The 14234-nt window shown below is 44.1% G+C and overlaps 1 protein-coding gene and 1 long non-coding RNA gene across 2 annotated transcripts; both read right to left on the bottom strand.

Annotated features, from left to right (window-relative positions):
- Positions 1 to 266: 266 nt before the first annotated feature.
- On the bottom strand, positions 267 to 1024 carry LOC123168567 (protein TAPETUM DETERMINANT 1). Its single transcript, XM_044586455.1, has 2 exons — positions 808 to 1024; positions 267 to 721 (listed from the first exon to the last, which is right to left on the bottom strand). The coding sequence occupies exons 1-2, from the start codon at positions 857 to 859 to the stop codon at positions 384 to 386; spliced, it is 390 nt and encodes a 129-aa protein (XP_044442390.1). The 5' UTR covers positions 860 to 1024; the 3' UTR covers positions 267 to 383.
- A 7177-nt stretch (positions 1025 to 8201) lies between these two features.
- Positions 8202 to 10941, bottom strand: LOC123168371 (uncharacterized). The gene is made up of 3 exons (XR_006484299.1): positions 8599 to 10941; positions 8362 to 8472; positions 8202 to 8258 (listed from the first exon to the last, which is right to left on the bottom strand). It is a non-coding gene; the product is annotated as an uncharacterized lncRNA (long non-coding RNA).
- Between the last annotated feature and the right edge of the window lie 3293 nt (positions 10942 to 14234).

Below are 14234 nucleotides of genomic sequence, written 5' to 3'. Positions count from 1 at the left end.
TGGCAGGGGGCAAGGCCGCGGGTGGTGGTGGCAAGTCGTTATGCCTGGGTGGAGGGCGGGAGGAGGAAGGAGGAGAACAGTGCACCAGTGAATACAACTGATCTTTTTTTTTCATGCAACTGATCCATAGGCAGTCCCTTTCGTCGTTTAACATCAGGTAGTTAATTCATTTGTGAACGTTTCTGCTGTAATAATTTGTAACTAACACTCACATGTTACCATAGAGAGAAACCGCACCAAATCAGCCTAGCTAATATCAAACGGTATAGCATCGGGCGCGGCGGAGCGCGCAATCGCAGTACTGCACTTGTGCACTGTAAAATGTCTCTTACATGAGTACCAATGTACCATCGGCTGATCTAGGCACACGCAGCTAGTAGTACCTAGCAGTGGGCCTGCGAGCTGACCAGAGGGAAGTCGAACGGCGTCATCCAGGCGTACTTGAACCGCACCGGCGCGCCGCTCGGGATCTGCCGGCCGCCCCCGAGAAGGCAGCGCTCGCCGTCGACCGGCCGGATCGCCCGCGGGTCCACGGCCTCGACGCTGCTAAGGCCGTAGCAGCGGAGCAGCACCCTGGACTGCGCGCACCGGCAGCGGTTGGTCACCTCCACCGCGTACTCCGGCTTCCCCTCCACGACCCGCCCCGTCGCGGACTGCCTCACCACCAGGTCCGCCGCCCGGCACGGCGTCCGGCCCGCCGCATCTGCTCCCAGCTCGTCGCCTGTATCCACGCACATATCGTTGTCACGCCACACACCTAGCTATAGCTAGCCATACCAAGAACATGCTTCGGTAAACCGTTGTTACCTTGGGTGGCGCTGCAGAGCAGCAGCAGCAGCGCGAGGTACACGCTCGCCATGAAGACTATCGGGTTGCAGCAATGATGGCCGTGGTGGCTTGCGAGGTTGTCTGTATCTTCGCCGTGGATCGGTGGATTATGACGGACAAGGAGCGAGCTAGAGCCATCCCCATCACGGCGGGTCAGGACAGGGCCATGAGGGTGCGGGGAGGGTTGTCGTGTGGGAAGAGGGCCAACTAGCATGTGCCATGCCTGGCGAGGCGATCAGGTCGATCCAGCGTTTCTTGCCCGCAAAAAATGGAAAAATGTCAATCTAAACGTTCATGCTTGAGCTTGCAGCAAAGCTCTAGATTTAGCTACAGCCAACGGGTAGTAGGTGCATGCATGCATGTATGATGGGTGACGACACGTACGACCGATATCCCACGTGGGCTGCTCCGGGAATGCATGGCGGACAAGGAATAGCTAACGTGCACCGTATTTGTATCCACCGCTCTCACCTGCTTTGACCTTTTGCTTATGTTGCAATATAAATGAGATGTCCTTTGGTACCTGTTGTAACAAGCCAGTACATACAAGTACACTAAACTATGGGATAATCACCTTGGTCCGTAAAACTGCTGATGCCAAGCAAATACAAAAATTTCGACCATTTGCCTATTGAGTGTGAGCTTTAAAATCATTACCAAATACTCATGCATAGACTAAGTAAATGTGTTTCTCCACTCATATCTTCGACCCAGACAGCATTTATAAAAGGGAGATATATTATGAAAGGGGTTGTGATTTTACATGAAGCATTAAATGCTATTCATGCCAAAAAACAAGATGCTCTCATTTTTAAAGTGGATTTTGAAAAAGTATATGACAAAATTAAGTGGCCATTTGTAATTAAAATGCTGAAATTGAAAGGGTTCCCCGATAAGTGGTGTGACTGGGTAATCAAGACTATGAGAGGGGGGCATGTGGGGGTGAGAGTTTGGACCTTACTTTAAAACTTTCAAAGGATTGAGACAGGGTGATGCAATGCCCCCCCCCCCCCCCCCGGTTGTTGATTTGGCAGCTGATGCTCTGGCTGTAATTTTGAATAATGCTAGAGGGAATGATCTAATTAAAGGGATGTTAGGTGATAATAATAATAATAATAATAAAAGGAGTTAATATGTTACAATATGCTGTGACACTATTTTCTTGATACAAGATGATATTGAAAGTGCTAAAAATCTGAAGTTCATTCTTTATGCCTTTGAACAAATGTCGGGTATGAAAATAAAATTTTCACGAAAGTGAACTTCTTTTTGGAAAAGCCAATGAAAAAAGGAAACTATACCAAGAAATTTTTACATGTAAAATGGGAGATTTACCTATGAAATAATTGGGTCTACCTGTTTCTGATAATAGAATCAAAAACAAACATTGGAGCAGGGTGATAGAAAAAATTGAAAAAAGATGCAGTTGTTGGCAAGGCAAGCTACTAGGATCTATAGCTGGTAGAATTTCCCTGGTATAGGCTTGCTTGACTAATATGCCCTTGTTTATGATGTCCTTCTATCCCTTGCCAGTTGGTGTGAGGAAGAAAGCAGGATTTTATAGGGAAAGACTAGTCTGGCAGGAAGATGAGGACAAAAAAAGTGAAATGACAAGTATGTTGTCTTCCTAAAGATTATGGGGGGCTGGGGATACTTAATCTGGATATTATGAACAAAGCTTTACTTGCAAAGTGGTTCTGGAAGCTGGAGAGTGAAGAAGGATTGTGGCAAGCTGTCTTGTTTAACAAATACATACCTGATGGTTGCATATCCAAAGTTAAAAAGAAACGGGGAGACTCCCAGTTCTGGGCCAGTTTACTAAAAGTTAAAGTTATCTTCTATAAATTTGCTCGGAAAAAACTAGGGGATGGTACTAGTACTAGATTCTGGGAAGATATTTGGGTGGATGATCATGCTTTGATGGATGATTATCCTAGATTGTATAATCTGTGCTTTGATTATAAGATAATGTGGCTGAGGCTATTTCAAAAGGTTGGCGGGATTTAGGTTTAGAAGAACTCTCTATGGGAAACTTTACAACTTTGGAACAATCTCAAAGACAGATGTGAGGAAATTGAAATGGGTGAGGGTAGAGACAAAGTTGAATGGACTCTTATTGGGGACAAAAAAAAATTAGTTCAGTCCCTATATAGGAAATTGATTACAAATAATTGCAATTATCCGCAAAAATTCTTGTGGAAAGTGAAGGCACCTGCGAAAATTAAAGTTTTTCTTGGCTAATAAACAAAAGAAGCATATTAACTAAAGGCTCTTTGATTTAAAAAAAGGTTAGAAGGGGTCTAAGATTGTGTGCTATGTGGGAAAGATGAACACATAGACCATCTGTTCTTTTCTTGCCCGGACGCTTCATTGTTATGGAGCTTGTTAAGATGTACTTTTGATCTGAAATCCACTCCTATATCTGTAGAAGGTTGTTTCGTGAGGTGGATTAAAACTTTTAGGAAAGCAGAACAGAAATTAGTTATGACTGGGTTATCAGCTATGTTTTGGGCAATATGGAAATGTCGAAATGCAATTATTTTTTAGAACAAAATGTATGATGATCCTATGACTTTGATTCAAATGATGACAAACTGGATCATGACATGGTCTATTTTGCAGACAAAGGAGCAAAACAAAAGGGAGCTGGAGCTGGACTCAAAGCTTCTATAACGAGTAGCAAGTGAAGTTTACAAATCAGCGCAGGGGTGGAGATATAACGTGCCAAGGTTACATGAAGCTTGAAGCGAGCGGATGATGGCATGGTTGCATTTCTACTTTGATGCAGTAGTTGATGGTAGTTTAGGTGTGCATTGTTGATGCTTTTGGTTTGTTCCTGTTGATCTTCTTTTGAATTTGTAAGGGCTTGGTTTTGGTGATGCACTATTAGGGAAAACCTTATACACAGAGGTATAGCAGTAGCGATGGTCAAAACAAGGCGCTGCTGCTACTTAGTAGTAGCGCATGTCAAGAAAGCGTGCTACAACTATAGCTGTAGCAGTAGCGCTTCTGCGCGAAAAAGCGCTATTACTATAATTCCCACACTGTTACCGATAGGCTAGGAATAGTAGTAACGAGTCTGAAGAAAGCACGATATTGCTAAGAGCCTTGTAGTAGCGCGTTCCTGCTGTAGGGCGCTACTGCTGAGAAAAAGAAAATAAGTAGAAAAATAAATAGAAAAGTAAATTAAAATGAAATAAATAGAAAAAGAAGAAATAAAAAAAGAAAATGTAAAGAAAAAGAAAAATAGAGGAGAAAGGCATAGCAGTAGCGCTTGTTCTCACAAAGCGCTATAGCTACGTTAGCAGTAGCGCTTTTTACGTTCCCGCGCTATAGCTAAGTTCCTTAGATAAAAGGGGGAAAAAGGAAAATAAATAGCTACTTCCTGTAGCAGTAGCGCGTTTTTCCTACCAGCGCTAGCGCATTTTTCCTACCAGCGCTACTGCTAGTTTGACTTAACCACACGCGCGGGCTCAAACTTGTGTTGAGTCCTTTTCCCCCCTCTCCCCCGACTCGATCTGTCGCCGCCGTCGGTCGCCCTGCGCCCGAGCACGCCCTCGACGCCAGCCGTCGCCCGAACCCGCCCTCGACCTCACCGCCGCCGCCCGAGGCCGCCCTCCACCTCACCGCCGCCGCCCTCGACCTCGCCGCCGCCGCCCGAGCCCTCCCTGGACCGTCGCCGCCCGACCCCGAGCCCGCCCTCGCCGCGGACCGTAAGCCTCTCCCTCTCCTCTCCTCTGCCCTTCTCTGTGTGTGTGTGTGTGTGCGCGCGCGCGCGCGATGATGTTCATATGAACCCTAGGTGTTCAAATGAACCCTAGATTTGTTTAGGGCAGTAGGCATTTTTTTAGCATTTAGGAAAAAAGATTAGCAATTTTTTTTAGGAAATTAGCTAGGGCAATTTTTATGAAAATGCCTAAACAGTAATTCCATTTAGCTTTAAATTAACAGAGGGCATATAAATAATAGTAGCATTTAGCTTTAAATTAATAGAGGCTATAAACAAAAAACAGTAGCATTTAGCTATAAAAATTTATTTGGACTATGGACCTGAATCTGGTCCAAATTTCATTCAAATGAAATTTGAATTATTTGGAGTATGGAACTGAATATTTTTTAAGAAATTGGGTGTAGGTACTAAGGTCTTGCTGTGGAAATTTTGGTGAGGTCAGAAGGGTTAGAGAAAATGGAGTTCCTTTGCAATTTCTAATAAGGTCAAGCATTGTTGGAATATTTGCTCTAAAAAATATGGATGAACAGAAAATAATATGTGTGTGTGTGTGTGTGTGAGGAATAGCTAGAACAGAATTTGGGTTCTATCCTAGGCATCTAAGTGTTTAGTGAGGTCATTTTGCAAAGGTTTTTGGTTTTTGAAAAGACCACTATTTTTCAAGGAAAATAATTTAGGCAAGTTTTATTTTAAAGATGATCCCTAGACTTTTAGCTTTAGACAAAAAAAAGTATTTAGCTATAAATAGAAAACAGTAGCTATGGAATTTAGCTATAAACAAAAAACAGAATTGTTTTTCTTTTCAAAAACTTGCTTAAAGTAATTGTTGCTATGTAAACGAAAAACAAGATTGATGTTATATGATATATGTCATTGATGTTCATTTGCATATTCCATTATTGTTGATTACAATGGCGGACCCAGGATTTGCTGACGCCCCAGGCGAGAAATTAAAGGCTAAAATTACCTAGAAAAAACACCAGTTTCAAGGCATACAAAAGGCAACCTATGTTGTATAACTAAAATAAGAAAAAACAAACATAATATTCAGGGCATCTACAAACAAAAATCATCTACAAACAGTGACAATATGACATCTACAAACAGAAACAGGGCATCAAGCCATCGGTTTCTACAACTAAAATCATCTACAAACAGTGATAATGTGGCAGGAATTGAGGACTTTGGAAGTTAGGAATGAGGAGAGGACTACCTCGCTGGACGCCAGGGTCTCCGCTTCGCGCCCTCGCCGGACACGGCGGGGCGGACAAGTTAGCAGCCGCAGTACAGCAGGTCAGCAGACTGCAGCAGCGCATCAGGGGGCGCTGGAACGGGGAGGGGCGGTGGGGGCTGGAACGAAGACTGGAAGTGAGGGGGGTGCTGCCGGACGGAGCCTCCGGTGGCTGCGGCAGGCAGTGGCGGTGCGCCGGTGGCGGCGGGCGGCGACGGCCTAGGGTTCGTCAGGTGGGAGAGGGCGTTTGCATGACTGCGTGCGACGGTGCGAGTGCGAGCCTGGGCCAGTCGGCCTGCGCTGTCGGGGCTTCGAACTGGGCTGCGCCCCAGGCCGAATTTTGTTTTTATCTTAATATAGGCCGACAAATTTTCCCACGCCCCAGGCAACGGCCTGGGCTGCCTGGGGCCCAAATCCACCCATGGTTAATTATATCTTTTCATTGAAGTGGTCATGTTATATGCAAATTCCTCAATAGTGTTTGCTCATGTTATATGCAACATTGAAGTGGTTCGATTGTGCCCAAGTGGCCTTTTGTTGTTTCCAGGGAATGAAGCCGAGTGGCCTATGTTTTGCCGGAATGTTGATTCATTTCCGTTCCGGCAAATTTCAGGTGCTCGATTTGTTGACTTTTTAGCAAAGGTCATGCCGAAATTTTCCGTGAATTTCGGCATGACTTGTGCTACAAACTAGGACATATCGAGTGCACGGGATTTGCCGCAAGGAATGAATCAACGTTCCTGCAAAACATAGGCCTTTTTTATGTCATTATTCATTTTATTAGGTCTAGAATTAATTGACTAGATTTAATCATAGGAAACATGGCTAGCAACGATGAAGGACAGGGTTCTGGTGATTGCAACGTCTACGAGGCGGCAGACGCTTATTTGAACCTTCTCGACGAGCAACGGTTGTTGCAGGGCCCACCTGTCACATCCTAGACTGAGACCGACATCGAGACCGGCACCGAGACTGGCGCTGAGACCCATACCGGCACTGAGACCGGCACCGAGACTGGCAAAGCCGGTATAGAACCGAAACCGAAGAGGCAATGGCGCCCAAACCAGCTCATCTCTAATAGATAGGGATGGCAATGGGTACCCATTACCCGCGTACCCGGCGGGTAAAAACCCTATTAGGGCAAGGGTATGGGTCAAAAACATACCATCGGTACATAAATAGGAAATTTTAAAACCCATCGGGTATAGTGGGTATGGGTATGGTTTAGTATAACCCATACCCGTGCACCCATGTACCCGCATATAATCTGATAAACAGGCATTAAATATTATTTATCCACATATTAAACATATTATATTATGTACATAAATCCCGTAGCTAGCCCACGAACGAAGCCACGAGCCCACATCCTCAATCCCATACGTGATACATATCTAGGTGATTGATGTCCATAAGTGCCTCGTTCCTTATATGGATACATTTCTGCGTGATTAACGTCTAGGATTACCTCACAGGCTCGTAGCAGCCAGCTGCCTTAATGTGTTGGTGTGTACAAATAATTATTGTTGTTTACAAATATAAGTGTTGTTGTTCATGAGAATGTGTTGTTGTCATAATGTGTCGTTGTTTATAAATTATTATTATAAGTTGTTGTTTATGACTATGTAATGCTCAAATAGATGTGTTGCAAATATGGGTATTTTACCCGTGGGTACCCATTTACCCTGATGGGTGACGGGTATGGGAAAAAATTGTACCCATCAATGGATATGGGTACGAGTAATGGGTAAGGTTTGGGGCGACGGGTAAGGGTATGGGGATCCTCCCACTAGTAGAAACGGTCCATTAGCACCGGTTCCATAGGGTCTTTAGTCCCGGTTCTGGAACAGGGACAAAAGGGTCGGGACTAAGGCCCGAACCCTTTAGTCCCGGTTCACTTATGAACCGGGATAGAAGGGGCTCCACGTGGCCACTGCGGGGCGCCCAGGCAGGAGCACCTTTAGTCCCGGTTGGTAACACCAACCGGGACCAAAAGGCATCCATGCGTCAGCAGCTGGCAGGAGCTGAGGTTTTTGTTTTTTTAAGGGGTGGATTTTGGGGGTTTTGGGGGGTTGATTTAGGGTGTTAGCTAGCTAATAGAGAGAAGCGTCCTCTCTTATCTCCGTGCTTGGTCGACGCTAGCTACTATACGTATAGAGAGAACTCGACATGCTAGCTAGTAAGCAAATGAAGGAACCATTAATTACAAGATCATCATGAACATATACAAAGAGGAGTGACCTCTCTTTCTCTGAGAGATTGCTCGAACAACAAGTTTTTGTATATCTATCCGACGCTACTAGGTACATATATACAATATAAGATCTCTTACAATCCCTAACATCTCATGTCTATCTCAATTTCCACATGGTATTCTCTGGCTTTATTGATGACGTGGTCCAGAAAGAATCCCGCCAATTCCTCTTGAATTGTGTTTATGCGAACATGTGGTAGGAGTTCATCCTGCATCTGCCAGCCAAATTTGAAGAAGGGGGTCAATACATGTATATGAATGAAACTCAACACAAATGATGGTAATAAAATAAAATTGTGAATATTTTTTCTTACACACATCATATTGTTTTTTAGGCCAGCTACCAGGGAGTAATAGTTCTTGTCTCCAGCAACTGGAATAGGATGCAGGAGGTTTGATGTGCCCAACTGATTCTCCACCTTGGTAAAGCTGCAGAAGAGAAGAGGCGAGGCAGCAGTATGAGAAATTGACAAATAGGCGGGAGCCGGCCATCATGGCTTGTGGCGGCAGCCTTAGTAGTTGACACTGAACCAAAAGAAATGTAAAGCATCAGACCTTTCAAAACAACAAATTGGTCTCTGAAAGATCTTCATTCACATACAACCTGCAAGCTGATCGACTACTCAAAGTATCTTCGCATGCAGAAAGTACTCTATTAGACATTAGAGTGAATTCCGGCTTTTACCCCCTATTTTGACAATTTTGACACTAATTACCCCATTTAGCAGGATTTCATCCGTTTTACCTCATTTAGCAAAAGTGCTGCCACAATTTACCCTCTTAAAATTTTGTGAAATTCTAACAAATGGGTCCCAATTATGAAGTCCAGCTAGCATCGCCCTAGCTTCTCCTCCTGACCGTCCATGCTCGATATGATCACACCAGTGCGGCTCAGGAAACATACTAACTCTCTACGGGTCGACGTATTTGTTACCACGGAAAAGGATACTTCTAAAACATCACTTACCTAGTTCATGCTTGACTAAGTATTCATATATTTACGTGCATGAGAGTTAGTGAAGTAGTATATTTACACCACTGTTAATATCCCCAGAATCATGCATACTTTCCATATGATAAAACTGGAAAAAAAAACATATATGATTTCAGATTATATCAGTAACTATTTCTCCTATAATTTATTCAATGGGAGCATGCCACGCTGATCAAGTATAGTCATCTCATCGCAATACTTTTTCGAACTAGAAACGAGTAGCCTAAACCTATCTAATATGCATCCCAGAATGAGAGAAAATCTAGCCACAAAAAACCTAACCACCAGGGGTGAGAAACAGAGGATGCGTCCATGCATGGGAGGGAAGAAGATTGCCGTACTGACTGCCGCTTGCTCTGCCAATCGCCGGCGGCCAATCCTTGAAGCCTTGCCTGCCGCTCGACGCCTACGTCGTCGGTCGTCCTACCCCCTCCTAACGAATGAGGCAGTGGTTTTGGGCCAGACTAGGGCAGGATCATGTGTGTGATGCATGCCATGGATAATGGAGGCCAGTGTGGTGCGGCCCGACCTGGGCGACTTGGCCATCCGGCGAGCTGCTCTGGTGCGATCATATCGAGCCTGACCGGTCAGGAGAAGCTAGGCGATGCGGTTCGGTGTGCAGAAAAATAAGTAAAAACCATCCTGATGTGGCATATGCTAGTTGGACCTTACAATTGGGACTCATTGGTCAAAACGATCATAAATTTTAAACAGGGTAAATTGTGGCAAGACTTTTACTAAATGGGGTAAAACGGATGAAATCTCGCTAAATGGGGTAATTAGTGTCAATAATGACAAAATAGGGGGTAAAAGGCGGAATTCACTCTAGACATTATCCTGACAGTGTACGAAAATATTCTATGTCTATGCATCATACCTAGCTCCAAAAAACCATTCTCTTTGGCTAATGCAAGGTAGACTAAGAGTACATACCATCCAGATAACTGAAGATTTATTGTGTATTTAGAGGAAACAATATATACAACATCTAAGTCATCTACATAGGTAATGCCAACTAAACCCATCAGACATCAGGTAACATTGGGTAACATAGAAAAACACCTACGCTGAGCCTTCTATAAGAATCAAAGTGAACTGGTATAAAATTGAACTTGTCGACCGATGTTTTAATTGCAGTTGTAGAAAACAAAGCCCTACTATGGCGATCTGTGGTAGCTCCGCGAGAATAGAAACATCATCTTTCCTACAGATAACCCTTAATCAGACTGCTCATAGATGGACATGTACAAAACAAATTTGGCATTACCAGATGTTAGCAACCAAGCATGCTTATTAGGGATGTAGAGATGCACCTTACATGGAAAAACATCTGAAACCCTCCCAATATGAACCTCAATCTGAACTATCTTGCAGACAATCATAGATTTTGCTAGGTGTGTGATTGTGTTCAACTGCTCATGTAGGAGTCCTACTGCACAAATTACATGGTGACGCTGGAGATGATGCTTACCATATGTTTGGCGTCTCCTCCGCTTCTATAGTACCGAATATAGTGGTGTGCAGTGCTGACTGCTGACAGATAGACATCTACCAACACCAACTTCCTGGATTCAATGGGATTTAGGACAGAGCATGGATTCAATCTGATACAGGTTACTTGCCTGCATTGTGTGAGGTGAACTGTGGCCACACCTGTCTACTATTTTTCCTTCAATCTGCAGACCCCTTCATATCTCCCTGCCCATCGCGCCATCTTCATCTTGAAACTTGAGAGGAATCAGACGATGGCCAAGTTGAGAAGAGGAGGGGGAGGCTACACCGTACGACAGGGAGGGTGAGGAAACGATATGGTCGAGAAGATGGCGATCCTGTTTTTTTAGGGCAAAGCAGACGTGGATTTGGAGAAGATGAAGGCTTCGGGTCTGGTGTTTTGTTGTTGAAAGAGCATGAGATCTGAGTTGATTACGGGAGGTTGTTAGTTATTTTTTCTTGAAAGAGCACGAGACCTGAGTTGATACGGGAGGTGGTCATGCAGGGTGTTGGTTACAGGAGGAAGTTACGCAGAGCGTGCACTTGATTTTAATCATTAGTCAATCCTAACCATTAAAAATTAGATCTAATGGCTTAATTAATCTTGATGATGTGGATTAACGTGGAGTCTCTAATGATGCTTCCAATTAGTAAATATAAATATAAGATGAACAAAAAAATGCTATGAACAAAAAAAGTAATACACATTATATGAACAAGAAAACACATATGAACAAAAAAATGCTCAGAAAAGAGCCGGGGCGGCGGCGGCTCACATCGGGGGCGGCCGGCGAGGGCGACGACGAGGGCGGCGAGGCCGTCGGCGAGGGCGACGACGGGGGCGGGCCGGGGCAGGGCGTGGCCAGGCGCGCTCGGGGGCGGCGAACGGCGTCGGCTGGCGAGGGCGACGGCGGGGGTGGCGCGCGAGGGAGCCGGCAACGACGGCGACGGTGGGGGCGGGCCGGGGCGCAGGGGCGCGGCCGGGCGCGCTCTGGGGCGGCGGACAGCGACGGCGTGGGCGGCGGACGGCGTCGGCGTGGGCTCGGGGCGGGGCAGGGGCACGGGCGACGGCGACGGCGTCGGGGCAGCCTGGCGGTGTCGAGGGGGTCGGCGTCGTCGGGGGGAACCGCGAGATGAAAACCAAAATTTTCACACAAGTGTTTCTTATATACATGAAGCTTTGGTCCCGGTTCGTGGCACCAACCGGGACCAATGCCCACCTTTGGTCCCGGTTCGTGCCACCAACCGGGACCAAAGGTTTCTACTTCCCGCCCTTTGGTCCCGGTTGGTGGCACGAACCGGGACCAAAGGTGGGCATTGGTCCCGGTTGGTGCCACGAACCGGGACCAAAGGGCTGCATTGGTCCCGGTCCGTGGCACCAACCGGGACCAATGGCCTGCGCCTGGCACAGCCGCGGTGCAATGGGATGTTTAGTCCCACCTCGCTAGCTGAGACGCCTCGAGTGTGGTTTATAAGCTCTGCTCCGCCATCTCTCTCGAACTCCTCTCAACTACAGGCCTACGGGCCTAATCTCACACTATTATGCCTGTGGGCCTGCTGGGCCTTCTGCGGGCATGAATCCTGGCCCAACTAGCTGGGTTTCTAGTCGTATTCAGGCCATGGTGGCCCAGTAGGTGGCATTTTTCTGTTTTTTTTCTTTTTTGCTTTTTTTTACTACTTACAGCTAAATACTTATAGTTTTTCAGTGATTCTTTTTGCTGTTAGGTCACAAAAATTATAGACTTTCTGTTAGTGCCATTAATTTTCAAATTTGAATAATTTAAACTTGAATAATTTAAATTTTAATTCTTTTAAATTTGTGTAAATCACTAGTTTGTGAATAACTTTACTATAAAAATAGATTTTTGAGTGATTATTTTTCCTGCTATTAAATGTTATTGTGTTTTATTATTATATTCAATTTGGTAATTTTTAGGTTATTTTAAATGTTTGTTTAATCAAAAATAGATTTTGTTATTTTAATTTGCTATTAAAGTTTCTAACAAAAAAATTCTTTATGAAATTTTTTTTTGCCATTAATGTTTTGAACATAAAATACTTTGAAAATTTTAGTTGCATAAATTATATAATTTTAGTTTCAAAAATACTAGAGGTTTATGAAAGCTTTTTAGTTAATTCCTTTTGCTATTAGAGTTTTATTAAAGCTTTTAGTTGATTCTTTTTGCTATTGAAGAATGTTATAGTTTTGTTTTAGTTTGATCATAACAGAATATTTTAATTGATTATTTTTAGTTCATTCTTTTTGCTATTAGTTCATTCATTTTGCTATTAGTTCATTCTTTTTGCTATTAGTTCATTCTTCGAGCTAAATGACCCTGAAATTCAAAAGCACTACAAATGAACTCTGAAAAGGTTGAAAGTTGGCATGGTATCATCATTTCACCCACATAGCATGTGCTAAAAAGTTGAGAGGGTTACGGCAAAAACTGGATGCACTTCATGTACAAAATGGACAATCTCTTTCGAAGTATCAGGGTTTCGGACGAAAACTCATTTGTTACAAAGGGATTTCATTTTGTTGAACTTATTTGAACTCCAGACTTTTTGTGTGTTCAAAATGCACCATTCAAAGCCACATCATCAATTTTCAACCCTTTCTGACTTCATTTGGTATTTTTCATGCATTTACTGTTTTTTTTTTGAGCTAAATGACCCTGAAATTGAAAAGCACTACAAATGAACTCTAAAAAGGTTGAAAGTTGGCATGGTGTCATCATTTCACCCACATAGCAAGTGCTAAAAAGTTGAGAGGGTTACGGCAAAAACTGGATGCACTTCGTGTACAAAACGGACAATCTCTTTCGAAGTATCAGGGTTTCATACAGAAACTCATCTGTTACAAAAGGCATTTCATTTCTTCACATGTAACTGCAGTGATATTCTAGATCAAAGGCATCATCATAATAGTTGTGGAGAGAAAATCTTCACTTTTTCTTCGCTTGTGTCCTTTGCTTATTGCACCGTAACCATGGATATTCTTCATCGTTTAACAGGGTGCTTGGTCAGCCTTGACTTTGAAGGGAGGAATTTCATGAAAATTTTCATAATCTTCAGACATGTCTATCTTGCCCTCCAATCCCACGATGTCTCTTTTTCCTGAAAGAACTATGTGGCGCTTTGGCTCATCGTATGATGTATTTGCTTCCTTATCTTTTCTTTTTCTCAGTTTGGTAGACATGTCCTTCACATAAAAAACCTGCGCCACATCATTGGCTAGGACGAATGGTTCGTCTGTGTACCCAAGATTGTTCAGATCCACTGTTGTCATTCCGTACTGTGGGTCTACCTGTACCCCGCCTCCTGACAGATTGACCCATTTGCACTGAAACAAAGGGACATTAAAATCATGTCCGTAGTCAAGTTCCCATATGTCCACTATGTAACCATAATATGTGTCATTTCCCCTCTTGGTTGCTCCATCAAAGCGGACACCGTTGTTTTGGTTAGTGCTCTTTTGATCGTGGGCAATCGTGTAAAATGTATTCCCATTTATCTCATACCCTTTGTAAGTCAATACAGTCGAAGATGGTCCCTTGGCCAACGAGTACAGCTCATCAGAAACAGTGTTGTCACCCCTGAGACGTGTTTGCAACCAACTGCCGAAATTCCTGATGTGTTCACATGTAATGCAGTTGTCACACTGCTCCGGGTGTATGGAGCGCAGAATATTCTTGTGTTCATCGAC

This window comes from Triticum aestivum, chromosome 7D (assembly GCF_018294505.1).
Source record: "Triticum aestivum cultivar Chinese Spring chromosome 7D, IWGSC CS RefSeq v2.1, whole genome shotgun sequence".
Lineage (NCBI taxonomy): Eukaryota > Viridiplantae > Streptophyta > Magnoliopsida > Poales > Poaceae > Triticum > Triticum aestivum.
The sequence above is the reverse complement of the archived record's forward strand: the minus strand, read 5'-3'. Positions and strand labels throughout refer to the sequence as shown.